At 37.3% G+C, this 25716-nt stretch overlaps 3 protein-coding genes across 3 annotated transcripts in view; 1 reads left to right on the plus strand and 2 right to left on the minus strand.

Moving 5' to 3' along the window:
* The window catches only part of LOC131365620 (uncharacterized), a 36771-nt gene extending 34254 nt beyond the window's left edge, over positions 1 to 2517 (minus strand). Inside the window, exons 1-2 of the mRNA XM_058409311.1 lie at positions 2380 to 2517; positions 585 to 710 (exon numbers count right to left, since the gene is read on the minus strand). Of these exons, the coding sequence (XP_058265294.1) occupies positions 585 to 710; positions 2380 to 2412 (159 nt within the window). The 5' untranslated portion in view covers positions 2413 to 2517. The remainder of the gene's footprint in view (positions 1 to 584; positions 711 to 2379) is intronic.
* Positions 2518 to 8215: 5698 nt separating this feature from the next.
* cd40 (CD40 molecule, TNF receptor superfamily member 5) lies at positions 8216 to 15482 on the plus strand. Its single transcript, XM_058410942.1, has 9 exons — positions 8216 to 8405; positions 11642 to 11726; positions 11818 to 11937; positions 12256 to 12399; positions 13305 to 13395; positions 13673 to 13731; positions 14256 to 14351; positions 14441 to 14472; positions 14599 to 15482. Exons 1-9 carry the CDS (start codon positions 8376 to 8378, stop codon positions 14851 to 14853), a joined length of 912 nt encoding a protein of 303 aa, XP_058266925.1. The 5' UTR covers positions 8216 to 8375; the 3' UTR covers positions 14854 to 15482.
* Positions 15483 to 17754: 2272 nt separating this feature from the next.
* irx7 (iroquois homeobox 7) lies at positions 17755 to 19160 on the minus strand. The gene is made up of 2 exons (XM_058410279.1): positions 18946 to 19160; positions 17755 to 18757 (listed from the first exon to the last, which is right to left on the minus strand). The coding sequence occupies exons 1-2, from the start codon at positions 19150 to 19152 to the stop codon at positions 17972 to 17974; spliced, it is 993 nt and encodes a 330-aa protein (XP_058266262.1). The 5' UTR covers positions 19153 to 19160; the 3' UTR covers positions 17755 to 17971.
* Between the last annotated feature and the right edge of the window lie 6556 nt (positions 19161 to 25716).

Genomic DNA, 25716 nt, shown 5'->3' on the forward strand with positions numbered 1-25716 from the left:
TGAGTACTTAATAAAGTATTTATAATTCCTATAAGCTTTAGTGTAGATGCTTTAACATGAATGAATTAAAAATAGTCAGATTTCATGACAATTTCATTTAATTCATTATATACATTACCATACACTAAATTATCTTCAATAACTTTAGTAAATTTATCTTGATCAGTCTGGGAGGGAATGCAGAACCTGATCGCTGCGGGTGAGTCAGGAATACACCCTGCGTGAGACACCAGTCCATCTCCAGAAAGCATGAACACACACACTCACTGGGCAATTTTTTTTTTTTTTTAGCCAGTCCACCTACTGGCATGTTTCTGGGAGGTGGGAGAAAACCAGCAAACCCAGAGGAAGCCTAAGCAGGGACAATATACATAAAAACTGCACACAGACATGAAATCAAACTCAGGCTTAAACCCTTGAGCTGATAAGTAGCGACGCTACCCACCATCCCGAATGGATTGATGTATCAAAGTTAAAAACACACATACACACACGCAAATTATTCTGGTGCTATTCCCTCAGAGTTTTAAGTTTTAATACATTTCTATAGGTATATAAGTATAGCTCATATATAGCCACTGCACCTCTAAATCGAAGTTCCTCTGGAGCAGCTGCAGTTTGTCTCTTCTGGCCTGGTCCAGAGCGTCATCGATGCTCAGCTCTCCACTCTTCACCATATGCATAATTTTCAGCTGCATCTCATTACTAAGCTACAAAACACAATAAACAGTAAAGGCTTCACAAACTATTCCAATCCACACTGTAACTCATTAACACATTGTGCTCAAATATAGAGTCAGAGAGATATCTCAGAGAGAAATAGTTCAGTTTCATTTTGTTTTAAAGTGAAGATGATAATTGCAAGAACCTGGGAAGTGCTAATGATTAGCCACAAAACACGTGACAAATGACGAAATAGAAGGATTATATGAGGAACACAAAAATTCTCTTAGATATCTGAGGGGATTACTAGGGTATTCTGCCTTGTTTTTTATTTATATATCCATGCAGTCACAAGAGTTCTTCACAGAAAACAGAGACATAAGCCACCTTCGGCATCAGCAACACAATCATCTAAGACAAGGCAAATGCTTTATCAATGCATGACCCAGGGATTTGTCAGCTGAATGTATACAAAAAATGTTTTTTACAACTGAGCAAGATTAAGATCCTTGATCAAGGGTCCATCACTGGTAGATTGGTGGTGATTGGTGAACTCACAAGCATCTGAACCCAATGTACTATCCACTGAGCTTCCAGTGTTGTAAAAACACTTGTTAGTTGAGACAACATGATAAAATAAGTTAAAACTGATAATCAAGTAAAACAGAATTCTCCACATATAATTTTTAAAAGCTTGTAAAAATGTATTTGTGTCATATTAGTATGATATTACTTTTTTTTTTTTCTCAAAAATCTTGTGGACAATAAATAAGTAGACCTGAGTATAAGTATACTTAGACATATGTAGATATATCTTATACCCATATCCCTGCATCTACAACTAGAATAAATGTTCTAATATTATTTCAGTTGTATAGAATATTTGTCACCTAGTGTACCATTCTTCAAGTGTACTTACAAATGCTTAGTGATTAAACAAATATATATTCACCAAATATACACTAATGAACTTGGTAGCAAATTTTAATGAACTAGACGCATCATAACCAGCAGATCTGAGAGCAGCATGTGATATCTCTACTGAAACACAAAAGGAGACGTACAGCATGTGAGGTGTTGTGCTTAGAAACAGGACAACTTAAGCAACTTCAACACAGGTCATCCTTTTATAACCATTTGATCTAAGTGCATATGACAAACTATAAAGGTAATAAGAATAATCTCTTTCTTTTAAAGATGTCTTTGTACCTTAATGCGACAATAACAAGGTATAGACTGTTATATAGCCACAATTATCGGCTTAACAATCTATAACAGGAACTGCAAGTGTTTTAAGGTGACAATGATTTGCTGCATTTTGCAAGTTCCTCTTAAATTGTGCACAAGAGCTGTGACAGCACAACGACACAGATAGCAATAAAATAACCTCAAACTGTACTGACTTTAATCATTTCATATTTAGTTTATATAAAATACATAGATTGGACTGAACATACAGTTATGCTCACTCAAAACAATATGGTATACAGTATACTTAAAATATACAGAAAATGTTAAAAAGGCAAGACTAATTAATTCATGAGATGCATTTCTATGTCCAACCATTAGTCAAATGTACTGTGTCCATGCAGTATAAAACAAAACTCGCCATTATTGATGTCATGTAAGTAATAATTATTTGTAGTCTAATGTCTCGTGCTTCATGTCCAGATTTTAAATCTCGCACACACTTAATTAGTAATTAGTGCGGTTTACCTGAGGGATATCCAGCATCTTCATGCTATCCATGCTCTCGGGAATCACTATCACGAGTAAGATAAATAGATCTGTCCTTTAAAAAAACCGATAAACTGACTCGTTTAGCCTCTTCTTTATTAACGTCCTTAACTGTAGAGGAAGCAAAGTGTGAATTGACTCACAGCGCTTTTCCCCACAGCGATCACTACAACTCTGCGTACTAGCCTACTACACAGTACTCTAGGTGAAAGAGTATGGACTATAGAAATGGCATGTGCGCTAAAATCTCCTTGTAGTGAGAAAAGACTGTGATTATTTTCTGGCACAACAGTGGTCAGTAATACACACTGACTGTTTTGTTTGTTCAGAATTTGTCATGAAAGTAGAGAGCAGGGTATGTTGTTGACTTTTTACTGTGTCTTGCTTGAGACATTACAGTGTAATACTGGATGAAACAATGTGGTACATCTTTCTTATTTGTTTCACTATGGAAACTTTTTTAGACACTTAAGTGTGCTCTTTATTCCTATCTGTAGTTACCACTGTGCATAAGCATGCAAATGATAGTAAACCTTTGTGTATGTCAAGTACTTTAAGCCTGTCAGAAAAATAGGGTGATGATCTCATGTACATCATTTGCACCCTGTAATGGGTATGTTTGACATGGCATAACATACCTTCAAAATGATTTAAGGTATATACTTTATATATGGACCATTATTAGTTTTAGAGCAAAAGGTCATTTCTAGGTAAGTTACATAGTATACACTACACTACACTAAAATTACAGACGGTATATCCTTGAGGGGATGATACCTTGAGGGACCATGGCAGAGTGTGCTAATGTGATTTTTCTATTTTCTCCAGATATTTTCATATAGTTTGCATGAGAGTTGGACCAAACTGCAAATATATAGTTTGTTTGTTTGTTTGTTTGTTTGTTTGTTTGTTTGTTTTGACACCAGTTTCCACAGCCCAGTTTGCACATGTTTACATTAACAGATGTCACACTGATTGATGTAATGTATTTTGGTCTTGAAATGAACTGATGTTTACATTTTGTTCTGGTTTTCTGTTAGATATCATTAAAAAATAAGAATATCAAAATCTGGATAAATCTATAATATAATTAATATCATTTAATATGTTCCAACAGTGCTGTAATATTAGAGAACAGAGAAAGTTGGTTATAATGTCCCTGTTGCCGGAGACTGATCACTGCCAAGTGTTGTACTGAGCGATTTAGGAGATCTTTCATCCCTGTGCCAGTCAAACTGCACAATTCCTTCTGTCAAGTGTTAGAACATTTTCATGTGTAATTTCATGTGCACTAATCTATAATGGGTGCAATAGTAATTATGGGCCTTTCATACACATTACAATTTCACCATTATCTTTCACGTACAATACAACGTCATCATTATCACTTATTAAAATGATCATTAATGTAAAATCCCTGTGTGCAGTTCTACATTATTATTTGTACAGTATCTTTGTTTATTATTTTTTATTCTTTCTTTCTCTCTTCCATTTTTATTACAGCAACTGTAACATGACAAAGCAATTTCCCCCTGGGATTAATAAAGTTCTTTAAATCTTGTGTTGTTGTTGTTGTTGTTTTTGTAGCTCCTTGTATCCATGAGATGGCGCTGTTGCACTATATTCTCTGTCTTCTGTTCCCGAAGGCCCTTTGTGGTTTTTAAATAATGTAGTAATTAAAGCAATATCCATAAAAGCTATCATGGTCATCAACTGAAAAAGAATTACTGAATAGTCATACTAAAAATTCCTTCTTTTTTTTTCTTGCCTGAATATGAAACTGATTATCATCACAGTGGCTTGGACTATCTATTATCTATTATAAAACACATGTAAAATAGTAGTAGTGTTTTGAGATCATGGTTTTTGGCCAGCTGGATTATAGTAGTTTAATACTGTTTAGACGATAACAAACGCACAAAAAATAATTTCATAGACTGACAATCATTTTCCATCATGAGCAGCTTACAATACAGTACAGTTACAATACAATACTAATTCAAAGTACCCATGCAAGGACTATGTTTGTTTACCAGAAGGCACGATGGTGTAACAGATTAACACAGAATACACTGTTAAGTGGGAATATATATGTATGCCATATGTAATTTCTTAATCTTTGTACAGTTTGTCACATGCAGGGTAAAATAAAATAAGGAATTTGAAGTTTATTTTATGAGTTGCACAAAGCTTCCATTTTAAAATTTGGATAAAAACATTTTTTTAATTATACCCAGGTCAAGACCAAAAATACAGAATGAACTCATGTCATTCGTCAAAAATAACATAAACAGGAATAGGTAGCAGAGTATATAACAACTGTGCGAAAAATGGCAAAGAAATTTCCCTAAGTCAATGAGAATGAAACCTAGAAAGAAACCGGACTCAAAAGGGAATTTTGTCATTTCACCATAATTTTCTGGGTAACTGATATTCCAGACACTGAGACAGAGTGTCAAGTATGGACCCTACAGAACATACTGGTAGAAAAATGGCAACAAGCAACAACCATTAAGAGGCCTAAAGAGGCAGGATTCTCACTGTCCCATGATCAGTCTATAACAATTTTTAATGGAGGACGGTACCAGACAGCAAAAGACAAGACAGTTAATGATATTGTTGTATACAGATGTGTGTAAATGTAAATTTTGTTTATACAGCACATGGCAACCCTTAATAATGATATTAGCACCCCTGCTGTACTAAATACAGCTACACAGCTAAAGACCACTCAAAATATGCTGCTAAACTGTATGCTTGTTGATCATGCTTGATGACTGATGACTGTAGAATCATGCTAGATGATTGTCTGTGGTCAAATCTCAACCTGTGTCAGACTCATTAGGTATCCAATAGCATAAATCGAGTGATAGAGTCTCAAATGAGTTTGAGGCTATGTTGTTATTATTGTGGTCCTACCTCAAGTAAACTTATGTTCATTATGCTGCTAAACGTGACCCAATTTCTTAAAGAATTCTAAATTCATATTCGCTGAAAGGATTTTACATTTCATAATCAGATCAGGATGTGCTAATGATCGTTGGTGCTAACAGTAGGCTAGCCAGCTAACTAAAGTAAGCTAGGCTGGCAGGATTTCTCAGAAGTTCATAAATTATCACTGATAATGCTAACAAGCTAGCTAACGTCAGTTAATTTGACAAAAAAAAAAAAAAATAAGATTAATAATTTAGGTAAATAATCGCACGTCAAAATCACACATGCCCTTAACAACCTTAAGCCAGAATTAGATATTAGAACTAAAGAATATTTTATTTGTGCACTTCCTTTTTAGTTTGTTCGGTTTAATTTATTGTATTATTAACCGCAATAGCTACAACAGAGTTTATAACATTATGATACTTAGAGCACAAACACTATGCAAAACAGTACACCTCAGTCATCCCTTTCTATTACTTCTAATTCCCCATAACCTGTGGTAATGTATTGCGTAGCTTTTGTGGCTACATTGGAAATCCTTGCCATAATAATGAGCTGGGAGTTTTTCTGTTTAAAAGTAATTTAAAAAAAAAAAAACACCAGTTCTGTTTCCATTTGGAAGTCAAACAGAGACTTATTGATGACGTGTTTCTGACAGTAAGTTATTCTGCTTTGCATTTGGGAAGTAGGTTTTTTTTTTGTTTTGTTGTTGTTTTTTCTTTTTTTCATTCTTTGTCCGAATTATTAAAGCGTGTTTTGTTGATTTATATGACAATTGTTTATGTCATTCATTTGTTGATTGATTGATTTATAGATTAATTAATTTAGATGATACAAAGCTTTATACTGTATTTTTTATGCTTGAAAACATGTTTGACCATTTAGGTTTGTCCCTAAAAGTACTGAGGCATATAGCCTGCTTTAACTTCCTCATCAGACTGGGGAAATTCCCTGCTTCTTCTTGAAACTTGACACAGAAATGTTACAGCTGTCGTATATGCTGAAGACACAAACAAAAATGGGATTCACCTCAAGGGATTTTTTTTAATACACTGTACATTCTATTGTTTATTATTATTATTGTGGTCATTAAACAGATAAAATGAATTTGTTGAAGATTCTATTCGAAGATGTAATAATAGCTACAGTGAGTGCAAGTGAATCTGATCTCATAACCCACCTACTGCCTAAATCTGAAGCAAACCTCAGTCGATTCTAGGTTAATTCACTATATTTGGATTAAGCCAGCTATTGTAAAATTTCTTTTCTATATTCTTTTAAATTCTAGATTTTAGGACACACACTGGGGCAAACAGTTACTGTCAGTGGTGATGAGTTCTAAAGAATATTAAAGAAGAAAAAGAAATCGAAACAAGTGGCAGGGACAATCATGTAAGGTTTCGACTAATGAATGACTCATTACATTCAAACTGTGTGTGAGGGTGATATCTTGTGATAAAAAAAAAAAGTGTTATAGCACTATAAACAGCAAAACTGCTCAAAGATATTCTCTTTCAATTAAGATTTACTACAGGATTTTGAAAATAGTACTTTAGAGTTTATTTTTTTAAACTGTAGTTTGGTTTTAAATTAAAAAAAAATTAGGTAAAAGTCAACTTGGAGCTCAGTGTAAATATACAGTATATTATATAATATTGTTGTTATATAGAATATCACAATATGAAGTTGTTCATTCATTAACCTTCATTAGGCGCATTATTTGGGCCAAGGTCACAATGGATGTGGATCCTATTCTTGGAAAACTGAGCACAAGACAGGAATACATAATGTGCCCATCGCTTGGCACACCTATGGTCAGTTTAGCATAAGTCCAGTTACTGGATTATTTTATGGAGCTGAAAACCCCCTGAATACTGTGACCATTTTAAATCCTTCATTTCTTCATTATCACTGAGTGCTTTATGCTGATCCTCGTCCAGAGGATGGGTGCACCAGGATGAGTGCATTTCAGGACACCATGCATACACACATTCATACACTCATTCTTAGGGAAACCAATCCAACTTCTGGCAGGATTTAGAAAGCTGGGAAGAAAACAGAGTAAACCCAAAAGGAATCCCATTTGTTGAGAACATCACAAAGACAGTAACTATGAAGTAGTAACACTACCTGTAGTAACACTATACTTAAGGTCTTCATTCACCTTCAGTATGGTCAAAGTCAAAGGATTCAGGATCACACACACATGGATTTAGTGCGTGGGGTGTCGAAGCTTATCCGCAAAAGGCCGGTGTGGCTGCAGATTTTCATTCCAATCAAGCAGGAGCCACACCTGATTCCACCTGTTTAATCAACTGATCTTGGCGTTCAGCAGAATCAAGATGTGGCTTCTGATCGGTTGGAATGAAAACCTGTATCCAAACGGCCCTTTGTGGATAAAGTTTGACACCCCTGATTTAGCGGGACACTGGGAATACTGGGTGTACTAGTATGGGTTGAATTTTGGGCACCTTTCACATACTGTTCTTTAGAGTAGATGGTCCACCTGCTGGCATATGGCTTTGGGGAGGTGGGAGAAAACGCACTTGGATGCTGGGAGAAACTCATGAATAATATCAAGGGATTAGGATTAAACAAGGCATCCTGAGCTGTGAGGCAGCAACGCTGTCTGAATATACCATAAATACTGTGCCACTCCTCAGTCTTCAGTAAGGGCAGTAGGTTCACCAGTATGGGTCCATTGTCTCCACCCAAACACACATTCACACTTAGTGGAAATTCTACAGGAATGTTTTTCATAGGAAAGCGGAGAGCCCGGAGGAAGCACATGCGTACCTGAAGAGAGGGTTAAACTGAATACAGAAGATAACCAGAGCTTTCTGGGAATGCGGAGCTTTGTAGGAAAGAGTCACGTGCTCTCGGCAGGGAGGGGCGCAGAAATCCCCTTCAACTGAAGCAACGACTGAACTGAGCACACAGGGGCTGTGCTTCATAACAGCTCGATCTGAAGCATTGTAGCTGCATAAGAGCTTTTGACTGCTCTCGGATCACTTTACTGGGACACACAAGGAGCAAAAATGCATCTTCAAACCGTCTTTGTTCTCCTGGTAAGTAGATGTTTACGACTGCGCATTAGTTTTGGCACTCTTCGTTTTTTGGACTACGAGGTATGCGATATGTGATATATGTTTCTTAGTTTTGTGAGTTTGGTGAGTTTTGACAGTCGCATGATGTTATTAAGGATTAACTATTTTTATTTACAACATTGACGATGATGCATATGGTTTTATTACGCCTAATAATGGTCTATAGCGTGACATTGCGCGTACTTTCAGTTTCGTTTTCGTGTCGTAGGCTGTAAAGTGTAGGGTTTGCCTGTCTATCTGTCTATATATCTATCTGTTGGTCCATACAGTAACATCCGTTTTAGGCAAGTAGCTAGTATTAATGCTATTAGAAGATTCAGTTGTTTTGAGAGAGAGGGGGGGGGGGGTTGCTAAACCCTGCAGTCGTTGGTGCAATCACCTGAGACTTGGGTACTTTCCGGGGTTTGGGTTTGTTGGTTTTAGATAGCTCTTTTTATAAGCTCAGTGCAAGTGACCAGTAAATGAATCATTTCACACGATAAACAGTGTTATTTTTTTTTCTACTCACTGACGCAATTCACTAGGCATGAAAAAGTGCTTAGAATTTAGGGCCAAAATTGATACACCTAACCTCTGTATGTTAAAATGGATATATTTCCCTGATATAACTACTGAGAGTATCTGTAGCAGTAAATGGTCAAACTGGTCATGTGCTAGGTCTGTGACCTCCCTTTTTGGGGGGGAGAAGGGCATACTTCATTTCAAAACTGGGATCATGAGAATCAATGAGAAGTGAAATTGTCCTGATTTGATTAAGGGTGTTTGCGTATGAATGTACAGTGGAGAAGTCCATTAAAAGTTACTGGGCACATTAATCGTTTTTCTTTTTTGCCACTTTAACAACAGCTGTTGGTAAAACTGGGACAGTCAAGGCATTCAAGTGGGGTTTTATGAAATGCAATTGAATTCTCTTTTTAAAAAGTATATGTCGTGTTTAAAGTAATGATTAATTGGTACACAATACTTATGAAAAGTATTTTAAAGCATCATAATGCATGACAGAGGAATGAAGAGAATATGATACTATGCCTTCAGCAAATAGGAATGGTCTGGAAAAGATAGACAGATAGATAGATAGATAGATAGATAGATAGATAGATAGATAGATAGATAGATAGATAGATAGATAGGTAGGTAGGTAGGTAGTAAATGTTTTCAACTGATAAAACATCATTCAGTGTACGTTTGTATGCTGATTATATGCATGACGAAAACTGTGTAGAACTGCTGATGACTTAATCATAGGTGACTAGCTAATTGTGTAATCTCCTGGAATCCACATGAGTCTAGTAAATGAAGCAAATACATAAGACAGTATAGAGTCAAATCCACAATCATTGCTCAAACTTCAAAACATCAATATGTTAATAAATGACATAGCTTGCTGAACAGGAGAGAACTGGAAGAACATGCAGTGGGTGGTAAAAGTGTCAGTATGACTCTAACCCCACCTCAGAGACACTGTCTGACTCCAAAAGAGAGAGCCAGCTGTATTTTAAAGGACCTGGGTATTACCTGTTATTACCTCTCTACCCCCTGGGAAGAGATAAATTAATCAAAACATAAAATAACAGATTTAAAAAACAGGGGCATAATTCTTTTCCCTTTCTCCTTCCCCTCCCTCTACTCCCAAACATTAAGGTGCAAGAACTGGAAGTGCAATAACACACACACACACACACACACACACACACACACAAACCGGGATCCAACTGAGATCACATGGGGATCAAAGCCGGATCTCTGCCATCTATTTGATCGCCAGCAGTAGCAGATCAGTCCCAAATGCAGGGATTCAGTATGTGCACTGCTTTTATTTAACAAAACTAAACTATAATAAACCATAACTATGACATGGAAACTTGGATAACCTCAACAAAACATGACTATGCCAAAAAAAACCTAGATAACATGGCGTCCGGCCTTACGGCACACATACACTGTTACATTGTCCAAAAATATAATATAAATATAATGACTGACACTGACCAAGACAGCAAGACATAGGCATAACATTACGACCCCCTGCCTAATATTGTGTTGGTCCCCCATTTGCCACCAAAACAGCCCTGACCCGTCCTGCACTGTGTATTCTAACACCTTTCTATCAGAACCAGCATTAACTTCTTCAGCAATTTGAGCAACAGTAGCTCGTCTGTTGGATCGGATCACACGGGCCAGCCTTCGCTCTCCACATGCATCAGTGAGCCTTGGCCGCCCATGACCCTGTCGCCGGTTCACCACTGTTCCTTCCTTGGACCACTTTTGATAGACACTGACCACTGCAGACCGGGAACACCCCACAAGAGCTGCAGTTTTGGAGATGCTCTGATCCAGTCGACTAGCCATCATTTTTGGCCCTTGTCAAACTCCTTATGCTTGCCCATTTTTCCTGCTCCTAACACATCAACTTTGAGGACAAAATGTTCACTTGCTGCCTAATAGCCTATATCCCACCCATTAACAGGTGCCATGATGAGGAGATAATCAGTGTTATTCACTTCACCTCTCGGTGCTCATAAAGTTATAAATGATCTGTATTTATAGAGCAGCACATTAAGGGAAAATAAGGGACAGGTGAGAAAGCGGGAAAACATATTAGGAAAGGCCGTGGCACTGCCCATGTAGGAATAACACAATAATAAATAAACCACTTGCCAGGACCCCCTAGACAGCAAGGAACTGTCCCGGTAACTCAAACAGTTGTCCTTAAATCAACTTTAGTTTAAGATAATGTTCCGAAAAGTATAGTCAAATCAACAGAAAACTTGCTATCCTTGTGAAAACACATAATCATTATTCTGCAGTGTATCTCAGTGTATGGATTGAGGCTTATTGTGATTTTAATCAAATAGAGAAGTCCACATGCTTATGTCTCTGTTGTTTTTAGACATTAAAGGAACTGACTCAGTGCTTTTTTTGTGTGTGTTCCACAGAAACAAAATTATGTGGAACCTATACAGTTTTGAGCTTTAAGCAATGATTGTCGAGTTGACTACATACTGTTTTGTGTATTTGCTTCATGAACTGCACTTGTCTGCTGAAATTGTAATTTTACTTGTTTACACTCTGCATTGCACTGCAGAAATTTGCGCACAACCCAGAATTGTCATGAATTTTGAGTCTGGAGGAACAACATATGTGTAAAATGGTATGAAATTTTGTCTGGATAATTGACATGTTAAACGCTTTTATAGGTTTTGTCTGTCATCACGGCAGAGTCCTGCGATACGGAGACACAGTACATGAAGGATAATAAGTGCTGTATGCTGTGTGTGCCAGGTAAAATTCAACTGTAGTTCTGTTTTAATTTTTGTTTTAATGTTTGGATATGCAAACTCACTTAATTAATGAACATTTAACTGTGTTCAAGGTACAAGGATGAAATTCCCGGACTGTAATGACCCAGTGTGTGAGGAGTGTGAAGATGGAGCATATCAGGAAAATTACAATAAAGACTCTCAGTGCAAACGCCAACAAATCTGCGACCGCAGTGAGTTTACATTCTACCTCTTTATCCCCTTTATGCCCTTGTCACCTCAGGCTTGCTAATTAGGGCTAAATTTAACATATATAAGTTCTGTCCTGAATTTCTATATTTCTGCAAAGCTGCTTTGTGACAACATCAATTTTTATTTTTGCAAATTAAATGTAAAAATCTGTTAACAGAAGTGCAATTGTCAAAACACTAGCCATGCATCTGTCTGTAGTTGGTTTTTATATCATATCAACTTAAATGTTATATAAAACAAAAACTCTTTTCTGATTTTTAATTCCCTTCTACTTTTTTTCTCCTTTCTCACTTGAACAGACCTCAATTTGGAGAAACAATTACAAAGCAAGAAAAAATACACTCCATGCAAGTGTATTGATGATCATCACTGCGCCAGTGTAGACTGTGTTTCGTGTGTGAAAAACACAGTATGCAAAGCAGGCGAGAAAATGACCAGAAATGGTGAGTATGTTACCTGAGGAGTCATACAACCAGAACCATCATCGTTCTCCTGATGATGATGATGGTGATGATAACAATAATGATCATTTTTCCATTATTAAAGGCTAAATAAGATATTCTTTTTTTTGTGATCTCTTTTGGAATGATATATTTTTTAAGTTATCCCCCTGTCCTCTATCTATCTCAGCTCCACACAGCCTGCTGCACTTACAGATTATGTTTTATTACGTCTCACATGCACACAACCGTAGTGAAAAAATAGTTTTTAAGGTACACTTGATTATGTTGCAGCAGGCTTAAGCACACTTTCAGTAGCAATAATTACTGATACATCTAGAGTCTGGTCAGATAGAACGATTTTAGTTCTTACTTAACTTGTTTAAAAGAAATTGCATTAAAGCTCAATTTTAATTTGTACTTCACTGTGAAAATAAAGCGTATCCCATGGGTCCAGTATGATAGGGAAAAAATGTTCAGTTTTCTTATGGGATTGTTTCTTTTTTTCCAATGGCTGTGGTGATGACATATGATTTAATAATTTAAGACTATTTTTGGGGGATTTTTGCATTCACATATCCACACATCTCCTCAGACGGTCACACGGTTTTTGCTCTTTGCTTTTGTTTTTTCTTCTTTTTTCCTAATCTTAGCTTGATTGTTTATATTGTGCACACATCAATGTATAAGTCAACTATTTCTTTGACTATTCTCTGGTTCTTAGTCCTCCTGATTGTTCAGTCAATCTTAACTTCTGGTGCAACTTCACTATTTTTGTTCATGCAGAAATATTTACAATATTCTCATTCATATGGGGTGAATTATTTGGATTTGTTGGAGTCATTATGAAAGCAAGCTACCTCCTGCAGCTTATGCCCATGCTTATATTAATGTTTTGGTTCTTACAGGCACCCAAATGTCAGACAGGGTGTGTGAAGCCTGTCCTATTGGGACATTTTCCGACCATGACTCAGCTCTAACCTGCCAGCCTTGGACAGAGTATGTTCTCTACATCTATAATGCATCTCTGTAACTCTCATATAGCTCTAGTCACAGGCTTGTATAATGTTTGAGAAAACTAATCTAATAATTCTGGTTACAGTGTTTTTTTATTTTTTAATAAAACATCAATATAGTGTAGCCTCATCAGCCAACTGACTTATATAATCATTTTCCAACAGTAGTCTTTTGGCTAGACAAAGCTACTAGACTCTAGCTATATTGTCTAGTATTTTCACATGCTCATGATGCATTTCTGGTGTTTCCCATCATACAGATGTTCTTCAGGATTCACAGAAGTTGCTCCAGGCTCGTCTACATCCAACAGAATCTGTGGTACGTACACGTTTTTTTCATTACGCCCTCGTTGGTTTAGGTCACGTAGCAAATCACATAGCAGTGTATCATCAGTGCAGATGTGGCCTGTAAGAGCTGTGGTGTGTAGACTTAAGGAAATGAGAAATGTGTGGAAATAACAGACCTGGTGATGTCACTAAATATGTTTCACTTCCCTTATTATGTGTCATTGTTCTTAAAACCTCACAGACACACAGCTGCGGTGTCTCTCTGTTGAACTTCAATTAAATCCTCGGGTGTCAGTAATTATTTATTGTATTTTGGAAAACTACTTTGGAGTTATTAAATAATGTTATGCAGTGTTATTTAACTTGGGGGCTAAGAAAATATTTATACATTTAAATATTTGTTGAAAAGTATGACAAATGGCTTAACAAAAAAAACCACTCCAAATTTCTTATTTTTAATGAAATAATGGGAGATATAATAAGATAATAAATACTGAAAGTTTATATGTGTATGCATGAAATCTTGACCTATATCCTTTACTCTCTTTCTTTTAGAGGTGAACAAGAGGCTTACTATAATCACGCCTGTGGTTATTTTTATTGCGCTGGTCATGCTTATGGCTGTGGGTTTATGCGTTGTTTATAAAAAAGGTAATTTAGATATATATTATGGATGTTTTGATATTGATATGTGTGTGATTTCAATTTTTGTACTGAAATTCTTATTTCATTGGAAACAGGGAGAACAGGATCTATATCCTTCGTGCAAAAGGTACTAAGCATTTATTTTTTTAATGTTCTCTTTTCATAGCCCTTATTTGATGTGTCTAGCATCTATTTTTTATTCAGTCATGTTTATTTCCTGTCATTTTTTAACACATATTGCTTTCTCATCCAGTTACAGACATGCTGCACCAAACATACTCATACTCATATAGCTGCTGAAGACAATGTGTATATTGAAAAAGAAAATGGACAAGAGCAGCAGCCCCGCAATCAGCCACAGGAGGACACTGAGGATCTTTTAAAACTCGAGACTTCTTTAGTCCCAGGCATCTCTGAAAATGGATTGCCTGTCATTCAAGACCATAGTAAATCCTTCCTTTTTTCTGAGACTGAAACAGAGCCAGAAAGTATTTCAGTTCGTTTGTAATAAATTTGGGCAGTAGTACATGTGGGAAAATTGGTCAGAAAACTTCACCTGCATTAGAATACGTATAGTTGTTAGAAATTAAATGGTGACCCACTGCTTTTGACATTGTAATGTGTTGTAGCATGCAGCAACGTGTAACATATTTGCAAACAGCTTGTAAATTTCCACATGTATTCGGCTGCTCCCGTGGGTCAGAGTTGCACTACTATGTGTTAAGTGTTTTAACATTGTTGTAAATATTTGTGTTTTATTTGTTTGTTTTTTTTCCGTTTTATTTTTACTTTTGTAATGTAAAATAAAGTATAGTTTGTGTGTGTTTCGTGGTATAGTGGAACAAATGCTAAAATGTAGGCCCATGCCCAGTTTGTTCTGGGGCAGACTATTGTGTATTATTTGAACTGTCCACATGAGAGCGCTGTTCATAATCACACACTACCTGCATCACTGCATGCTGTGGTATGAAACATGCTTTTTGTTAACAGCTATACCAAGGTTGGGCTCTAGAACAGCAAAAATTTTTTTTAGGCATATGTAAAGAAATACTGCAAAACAAAGGCGCTTTCATAAATCATGAAATTGAATATTTTTATGTTTTAAAAAGGATATAATGCACAATAAACTAAAAAAAAAAACAATATTTAATATCTGAGAGCTTTCTCTTTTTGTTTGTTTTTGTTTTGGTTTTTTAAGGCTTTCTTGATTTCACAGCTAAGATGAAGTTGAGTATTTATATGCAGTATTCAAGCTATAGGAGAGGCTTAAGCCGGTCCAACTCTGCTAAACTGTACAAATTTCCCAAATGTCAGAGTTTCTGCTGCATAAATTGTGTTTATGTTAGAAGACGGAGGTTAAGTCATTAAATATGTGGCTACTGATTAGAAGGTTGAGTTCAAATTGGGCCTTGAATAAATGCTAGCAAGTAAACAGGGGACCAGACTTGTATTATAGTGTAGCTTTTCAAATAGAAATGTTAATTTGTTACTTTAAAAGATATTTTCTACTGTTTAGTATACATTATTATAAATCTACATAAAGTTCAAAAGTTGTTTAATTTTATAAAAACCCTTACTAGGATAAAGTGACTACTGAAGAGGGGTGAACATGTGATGTAGTCCAGGTAACTGGACGTTCGTCCTCAGGTGAGTGATGAAATTCGGTAATCTGCTAAACATTCAGAATGACCAGTAGAGCAAAAATATTTTTTTTTAGCATTGACAAATACTAGACCACAATATAAACTCTAATCGTTAATGAACTGGCTGTCTGATCAAGAGCAGGTTTAACAAGCAATTTCAGTAAAGTAGAAGAACATATACTGGGATCAGCAGGACTGTTTATAACTGAGAATCCCCCAAAATTTCCCACCTTTTAAAGCTCAAGTCATGTTTAGACTAGGATTACACCTCATCGGGGCCACCAGTAAGAAGTTGTGACCAGGGTGGATTTCCAAACCCAGTGTGTTTGCCATGCACGAGGGCCAAAGGGGGCCTGTGCATTTCAAACCCACTCTTTTTTAGCACCCAGGAGTTTTCTCATTATCCCTGGATTAGCAGGCCACAGGGCTTTGAATTTACATGGAGACCTGAATAACTAACATCGCAGAGGTCTTCTTTCACCCCCTTCCTTCAAGGAAAAAAAAAAACAGAATTAGGTTCTCCTGGGGGTTAATCCTGTTGATGTGTGTGGTGTGTAGTGTGTGCCAAAGGGCACCTTTGCATCAACTATTACATTAAAGTATCCAGTCAGCCTGATGGAGAAGAGACCACTGTAAAATTGGCTGCAACTTTAACTTTTTAACATGATGCACATTACATGCTATAATGCACAATCTCACTAATTACTTGTCTCATTTTGCACCATACACTCTAAATAAAGACTGTTCCCTGTTGCTGGGGTGAGACCGTAAAGAGAGCATCATTTCTACCTTGAGAATTTTTTCTTTTACCTGGGATGTTGCATTTGGTGTGCGATTTAACCTTAAAATAGGGAAAAGCATTAAAGGTACTTAAGGTATCAGTGATCCATAAGCTTTTAATGGGCAAGCACTTTAAAACGCTTACAATTTTCACACACGTTAGGGTTCAATTAACAAAATTTTGGCATCTCCCAGGATACATAAAGCATTTAGGTCAAATGATGTACTTTAAATTGTCCTTAAAGGTTTAATATAAAGAAAGTATGAAAATTTTTAAATGCACTTTTCAGGGTTCCAAACAGCAACAAAGTTTGCTATCTTTATTTCCAAGAGTGTAACTATTAAATTCATCCTAGTAATATTTTAATAAATGTAGAGAAACTAAGAAACTCTAGTGACTCTAGTGTGTGTGTGTGTGTGTGTGTAGTACAGTACACACATGGTTGTGTCTCTTTTTGCCTTGATAAATTCCACTTGATTCCTCTTTGATATGAGTTTTAAAGTCTGCCTTTGAAAGAAAATAAAAAAAGAAAAGGGGGGTCTGTCACCAGCTTGACAGATTTAGAACAGATAATGGTCTTAATTATCACCCAGCAAGACGAAACAGTTTGTGTTCTTAATCCTTGCTGCTCTGAATTGTTTTAACAGATCAACGCTAGATATGCAAATCCCTTAATGGCTCTGTTTTCCCACATAACATGAAAGCAAAAATACCCCCCCTTTAAACCCCCAAGGTTTAAGAGATGACCTGTTTGTACAAAAATATTGAATATGAATATTTAGCAATATATATTTTTTTAAATCTACATTCAGTGAAGCCTATAAGCCTGAAGACCTTGCATTTCTATCCATAAAAGACTATGCATAAAATCATAATTTATAAATCTTATATCATATTTTATAAGAGTGGAAGTGTGAACACGTTTTTTTTTTTTTTCATTTTCAGTTTGTTTTATTTTAGCAAAAATAATTAATCATAGTCATGTAAAGGCATTTATAATTTACAAAGTGTACAGAAAAATAAAATTTACAATTATTTACAACAATAGATTTTGGTAAACCAGGCATAGGGTTTAAACCTGACTGTAAACTTCATGACTAAAGGGTCCGTGATAAGAATAACAAAAAAATAAAAACAGGAAAAAAGTTCAGCTCCTATCAGAACAGTTCGAAAGTGCAAACATCTGCCTTGTATGAGTTGCATTAACAGTTTAACTGGCTTTGTGGAAGGAAGTGTGCAGAGTAGCTTGCAGGGAAGTAACTGTTCCTGGACGGCCAGTTTGCCCACCATTTGCTAAAATCTTGGCAATGCTCATTGCTCTTCTTTACCGGGGTTTCGGAAGTAGCTGTCTCTGCCAGAGACCAGATTTTCGGTTTCTGTCCATTAGCACTTTCTTTACACTCCTTATTCGACGATTCACACCTGGCCTCGCTGTTTCCGGTAGTAACGGCCACGGAGCCGGAAGTGTCACTCTCGTCGGGCTGTTCCGTTAGGCGCTCTTCAGCCGGGCGCGGAGACTCGCTCTCCGGTGCGCTCAACTCCTCCTCAACGTCAACAATCTGAGTATCGATGTCGACCTCATCGTCCGAGCATCGATCTTTCTGCGAAGAGCCATCTTCCTCATCTTCTTCTTCTGCCTCGCTCTCATCAGCCTCCTCATCCTCGTCGCTCTTGGCTTTGGACGCCCAGCTGACGCGGTTCTCCTTTTTGAGGCGTCGGCGCGCGTTGGCGAACCAGGTAGACACTTGTGTTAGGCTCATCTTGGTGACGATGGCCAGCATGATCTTCTCGCCCTTTGTGGGGTACGGGTTCTTCAGGTGCTCGCTGAGCCAGGCTTTCAGCGCGCCAGTGCTTTCCCTGCTCGCTACTTTGGCCACGCGTCCTGGCTCATCCGTGACCACCGGTCTGTACGGAGAGAAATACGCACCTCCGCGGCTCAGCAGAGCCTGGTGATAGGGTGATGCGGCTTTCAGGTCATAAGAGCTCCCCTAAAAAAACAGAGAGAAAAATAAAAACAAGTTTAGCGACGTTTCAAACGCTTTATTTTTGTTAATTTACGCCGTGCGTAATTATCGTGTCACTTAAGTATACTTTTATGGAGAGGAATATTAAATCACATTTGCATATGTGTCTATCAAATAGTTAAATTTCAAATGTACACTTTTATAGTACTTACCATGTGTGACATGTGTCCAGCATGTGGGAACGGAATGAAAGTGTATCCCGGTATTCCTGAAAAAGGCACAGGCATCCCGGCCATGGCAGCAAGGTGAGGAGGAGGCTGCTGTACCCCCGGCGCACAGCCCAGCATCTGATATCCACCAGGCATGGAGACGTTTCTGTCCACAAAGTAGTGACCAAATCCGTTTGGAGAAGCAGGCATCCTTAAAACCTGAGCATTAAAGTTAGAATGATCAGACTCTGCGCGCACCAGCTCTATTTATAGGTGGAGCTGCGGGGAGGGGCGGGGTCAAGTGACATGACTGACAGTTGTTCCCCCAAAAGCCGTGAGCTTTCACTCGGACTAAAATCCCTTCAAAGGAGAATTCCGCTGTTCCTTTTAACGGCCTCTAAAAAGCCATTAAACACACGATACTTATCTGAGTCCTGCGATCTGCATTGTGACAGAGATAAATAGTAATGCCTCATTTGAAATTCACATTATTGGAGATAAGGCTCTCTTAAAGGATACCCTTTAGAAGATGATGATGTTGATGATAATGATGATGATGATAATGCATTACAAATCTGAATCTAAATATTAAAAACATGCATATTGTACCCTCCAGTGTGCACGACGTATTTAGGGCTAAACGCAACGAAATATTGCTGAGTATTTTTTTTACTAAATCATTATATAATGTAGTTATAATATAGATATAATGTAATATAGCATTAAATATATGATCAACTATTGCTATTAAAAGCAACAACAACCAGAGGTACATAACAAGCACCAAAAAAAAAGCAAAACATAAAAATAACTGCACGGGAAATTTTTGAGACTCTGAAGTATCGGAACTCGCAGTAAATTTCGCACATTAACTTAGAATCAACTTTTCTTTCTGGTTCATGCTGAGGTTGTTTCATCTCTGTGTCTGAGCAGGTCTATGCGAGACAACACTGGAGATTAATGGGAATTTGATTAACAACACCGTGTCATGGCGCGTCTGACACCTTGGAACAAGCTGGCAGTAAACCTGAGTCCTAAAGTTGATGCTTTAACAGCGGGTAATAAACGTGTCTAAACATGGCGATAATTAACGTTAAAATTACACAGATATATTTATGCTAGATTATTCTTTGAAACCTGTTTTTTTTTTTTTTTTGCCTATGTCCCCAAAGTACGCAAGCTACTGCCATGTTATTTTCATATATATATTTTAAATAATCTAAATCAGACAATTCAGCTTCTATTCATGAATAATATACCTATTTGTCGGTACAAATGCTTACATCATTTGTAGCCTGCATTCAATTTTCTATTTACAACATGTATTTATTTTTGTTTCATTCACTATTTATGGATTTTTGTCCGGACATTAGGATATATGATTGACCTCCTTTCACCCTTTCAGGAGAATAAATGGACTCTGATTAGCCTAGTTTGTTTGTTTGTTGTTGTCTTGATTATATTTTTAAATGTATGCACATTTTATTTGTAGGTAAACGTACAAAAGGTGTACTTTTTGAAGAGCGACAAGGTAAAATACATCTTAGTAGTCTTTTACCTAAAGAGAGAGGATACTGGGGTGATATATGTAGAGGATATATTGATAGAAATGTGTGTGTGTGTGTGTGTGTGTGTTAATAACGTAGAGCAGTAATGGCATGTTTTTTGGCTCAATATGAGAAAACTGTTCTACTTTAGATGCTTTTGATGGGATGAGGCGTCGTTTTCGTTCAAAGCGCACCGTTTCGGTTGTTGTAATTAAATCGGTCTAAGTGAAACAGGTGTTGACTAATGTATATGATAATGACAGCAGAACAGATGCTAATGCCGCATTGTTCAAGCGGCGCAGATAAGATTAGAATTCCTAAACATCCATGCCAATGGCGCTGCTTCACTCCCCTGCGGAGAAAAGCACAGCAAACAAGCCCAAATATACTGGTTCACATTTCACATGCACATTTCACTGAGCAACTCTGCATTCAGAAAGTAGTGCATGAGCAAAAACAGATCTCCAGCGAAGCTTGCATGCTCAGGAAATGTCTAGCTCTGAATTATATACGTTATAATCCAATATAGCTTTCTATCTGCTCTACAATTTAGAATAAACAAAAAGCTTTTATTATTAGCTGTAGTAAAGTCATACTAGTATATGCTCTGTAAAGAAATATCCAGATTCTAATTTGATCTGTTGATTATATACATGATTTCCTTCTTTTTGTTAATATAAACATTTTTTAAAAATCCAAAATAAATCTGATGATATTTTACTCAGTGTAAAGCTTTACTATAATTGACTATAAAAAAAAAATTGGGTTTAAAAACACAGAAAGTGAGATTAAAGATGTTGAAGAGCAAATTTGTGTACAAAAGTGTGTACAATGGCCTGAACATTGAGCAAAGATCAGGGATTATGCTTACAAACAGCTCAGGGCAACAGCCATTGTGTCCATCACACATGCCTCTGTTTTCTTTCCTTCCTCCTTACTCTGATTGCACACAATGCAGGTGTTACACATGCTCCAGCAGGTCAAGTTAACACCGTTTGCCTAAAGGATGTTACTCGTTTGCAAAGAGAGTAGAAAAGAAAAAAGCTGTGCACTGGTAACAATGGCATGTGAAATGTAATGGAGAGAGATTAAGAGTTCTAGATACCCCTGACATCCAGCCCAATCCCAAACCCAGACAAAATCTCCATATTATATTTTAATGCTAAATTTTCTGTCGTGCAACAATTATCAAAGAAACATCAAATTATCATGGAGCTGATTAAAACTAATAACAAAGCTGTATGTAAACCTCGTTAAACCTTCTGCCTTTGATAAAATCCACAATTTGATTAAGTCTGCCATTTGTAGTCCTATTCAAAATAGTCTGCTGGAAAAAGAATGACCTTGCCAGGTCAGATTAAGAAGAACAGACCACAGTATGTATGGCCTAATGAGCTGATAATGACAGTGGCCAAAAGGTGTGACTTCATTTAGTGGCCCCTGCATACCACTGAGATAACAAAAGGCCTGAGCATGTCATTAGGATAGACTATAGTCTGGACTGAATAAGATCCGTTAACAAAAGCTTGAAGGGAATCCACAGAAAGCATTTAACACTTAACACCTTCGCCACGTTAGTTTTTCTTTCCGGGCAAGTTCCTGATTGCTGTCGAGGAAATACGTAATCCTGTGAAAAACTCTCACATTTTAATGACGGAATCCTGTGAATATGCAGTATGAGATTTATTAGATGACAGTTCCAACTAAGGAGATGTATACTCAAACATCTGGAGGAGCCATTATCATTTTTTCTTAAAAACCAGACCCATATATACAGCCAAGAAATAAGCTCTGTGTAATGTAGCCAGTAGAAAATAAGATGCAGTGTCATGGGAAAAAATATACTACTAAATAAGCTACTTTTTGCACATGATAGATAGATAGACTTTATTCATCTATCTATCTATCTATCTATCTATCTATCTATCTATCTATCTATCTATCTATCTATCTATCTATCTATCTATCTATCTATCTATCTATCTATCTATCTATCTATCTATCATATGCAAAAAGTAATATAAAATATAGCGAAAATATTTAAGTAATGTACAACATTGGGAAAGCCTTGATATAATAATAATAATAATAATAATAATAATAATAATAATAATAATAAAGCATATTCAGCCAACTAGGATAATAAAGAAATTTTTTAGAATTTTTTAGATACATTTTGAGCTTTCTAACACATATCAAGTGGTCTTAGGCACTAACAAATATCTTTTTGTATGCTTATTATCTAGACCAATGTTTCTAAGACTATTTAGTTATCATGCAACACTGTCACACTGGTATACAGTTTCCTCTTAATTTCCCATGCTAGTTAGTGGAAAGAAATTTCAGATTAAGAATCTAATCAAATAGATAAAACTCTAAAATCTAAAAACCACTGTTTTTCTCCTCGGGGCCCCTCCTGAGCCTCCACTGGGAGCACTAACAGGATTTACCGAGGCCTCAGTCCCAAATGGAGGGCTGTTAGCATAGCGTGAATGTTATCAATGCTGTCCCACCTCTTTGCTATCAATTCTCCCCCTCCACCTCCAGCCCATCTTTTGTCATTTCCCTTATCAGCCCTACTCCATCACTCCCTCTAACAGAGTAGTGGCACTGTAAGCGAACCACCAATGGGAGGATGGCTTTGTTAGAGGATCGAGCAGGTCCTGCCCCCCGCTCTCTCTCCTGGGTGTGATTTGATTGACGGCCCCTGCGTGGGGTGAGTGACAGGTGGCATTCGTTAGCCTGTGACAAACACTGCAGGCCTGGCTCATGTGAAGTCCCTGGTGGTGTGTGTATGCGTGTGTGTGTGTTTGTGTGTGTACGAGATCAGGCTGCGTCCTCAGGCCTGGATCGCATAATGTGCCTTATTACCTCACTTAAGACGTTTATTTCGCACTTCATATGCCTGCTCTGTGTTTATTATTATAAATTCTTACAGTATGTGTAGTGTGCTAATACTTTTACCACCTAGTCACACTATGACGCTTTAGACCACACCATGTTATATGTGTTGGACAATATATGTGTTTTTATGTGTCAGATGATGTCACACTGATTTGCCAAGTCAAATTCTCTTTATTTGAAAATAAATGTACTATTTTTTGATGCATTTGATCTAATTGTCAGTCATACTGGCTTCGCCTGGTGGTCCATGTGCAAGCATTAATACTGATGACTTCCAAAAAGGATGGCTGATGATCCAAAAAGGGAGGAATTATAGTCTGGGTAGAAAAGTACAACCTATGACACGCCTCCATACCTTTAATGAAAAGTCTCATGAACATCTTATGTGAATAATCACAATTTTCACATTTTTAGACACTGAATATTATATGATTGACAAATTTTTTACCTGTAGAATTGATTAGAACACATTTCACATTTTGTGACATGTGGAAAAACTTATCACATGTGAAATGTTCATGATTTATCACTGAACATAAACAAGAGATTTTTATCAAGATGTGATATCCATTTATTTTCGTTACTGCTTATCTAACACAGGGTCACAAAAAACCTGGAACCTATCCCAGGGGACCCCGGGGTACAAGGGGTCACGTTAGATGGGGTGCTAATCCAGCTCAGGGCACAATCACACACACACACACTATGGACAAATTTAGAGATTCCAATCAAACTACAGCACATGTCTTTGGACTGGGGGAGGAAACCTGAGTACCTGGTGGAAATACCCACAGTACAGGGAGGAAACATGTCTTACCTAAATGCACACAGGGTGGAGGCAGGAATCAAATCCTTAACCCTAGAGGTGTGAGGTAAGCATGCTAACCAGTAAGTCACTGTGTCCCCTCTCAGAAGGAATAGACTGAATCATACATAGATGAAATATTCTCCACAAATAAATTTTTTTCAGTTTGTATGTAACCGTAATTCTGAAAAAAGGTATGGACCCTTCCTTGACCCTTAGTCTAAATTTACCCTTTGTATCTTTCTATACAACCTCAATTGTACAAGTTGTAATAAAGTAAGACGTTCAATCAATTTTTCTCCTAATTTGGTCACATATCATTTGTTACTCCATTGATCTCCTTCTGTCACATGACAGAAATCCACTCTGACAGGATGAAGTGTGTCTTTTCACACCCTTACAAGAGACAGCTACGTGTCCTGAAGTGTCACCGTGCGAGTTAACCTAATAAACATCATTTCTTTTTTTTTCTCCCAGTGACAAGATGACACCACCGAGACTCAAACCTGGCACTTCTGTGGATGACAATTTTTGATGCGTTACATAGAATATAGCAAAATCAATTATATACTGAGTTTAGGCAATGTATAAGAAACAAATACTGTATATTTGGTGTGTCACAAAGGAATTTATATGCAGCTGTCAAAATAACACAAGTCAATCCGAATCAAGTGTTTTATAAAACGAACCTACCTTAAGCTACCATTTATTTCTACAATTATCATAATTACAAAAATTATTCAGACTGTATTACATCACTGTTCGATCATTTATGCATTACAGTAAAAAGGTGTTGTATAACCTCTTAAGCTATACAGCGTAGCACAGTGTCTGTGACATTGAAGAGTGACTTGCAAGTATCTTGCGTTTTGAGATTAGCAAATGTACTTTTATGCAGCCGTTTTCTCCCACCTAGCGCTCACAATCAATACCTGGGGTGCTTGTAAAGCATCTGTGATGTGACATCTACATTTCGGGCCATTTGTAAAACAAAGGCTACAAGGAAGCTGGAGGCCTCGGGCCCTCGGTTTCACCCCCCCTCTTCCCCAGCACAATAGCAGGCCAGGAGTGCAGCGGTAGGGAGCAGCCCTCAGATGGAAATGAGCAACCGAACCAACAATGTAGAGCCTAATCTCTTCAGAGAGCCAGGAGTCAGTTACACACAGCAGTGTAGAGCTCTCTGTGCTTTTCACTACAAGCAGCCTCGCCATTGAAACAGCACCCACATGCACCCCTTCTTCTCTCCCCCAACCTACACCTTTCCTACGAGCACATACACACATACACATACACCCTGACCCCCCTCGTGTGCAGCCGCAGGATCCCCTTACACACAGACCAGATACAAGCCACAACAGAAGGAGTTGGGGTGTAAAAGGCTTGAGGGGGGTGTTCTAGGCCCCTCAAAGCACAGGATTAGAGCTAATGTGCCCTCCCTGGGTCCTAATCTCTTCAGAGGGGCGATTTTGTTTGAGGGCTGCAGGGCAGTCAGATAAGTATCTATTACAGCAAGTCCTT

Source organism: Hemibagrus wyckioides, linkage group LG15 (genome assembly GCF_019097595.1).
Source record: "Hemibagrus wyckioides isolate EC202008001 linkage group LG15, SWU_Hwy_1.0, whole genome shotgun sequence".
NCBI lineage: Eukaryota > Metazoa > Chordata > Actinopteri > Siluriformes > Bagridae > Hemibagrus > Hemibagrus wyckioides.

Excerpts from the sequence above, each read along its gene's own strand:
- cd40 (XM_058410942.1), top strand. The coding sequence starts at position 8,376 with ATGCATCTTCAAACCGTCTTTGTTCTCCTG. Across the intron at positions 8,406-11,641 it reads AAACCGTCTTTGTTCTCCTG|GTTTTGTCTGTCATCACGGC; the intron begins GTAAGTAGATGT and ends ACGCTTTTATAG. Across the intron at positions 13,732-14,255 it reads TACATCCAACAGAATCTGTG|AGGTGAACAAGAGGCTTACT; the intron begins GTACGTACACGT and ends TCTTTCTTTTAG.
- irx7 (XM_058410279.1), bottom strand. The coding sequence starts at position 19,152 with ATGCCTGCTTCTCCAAACGGATTTGGTCACTACTTTGTGGACAGAAAC. Across the intron at positions 18,758-18,945 it reads CTGGACACATGTCACACATG|GGGAGCTCTTATGACCTGAA; the intron begins GTAAGTACTATA and ends CTGTTTTTTTAG.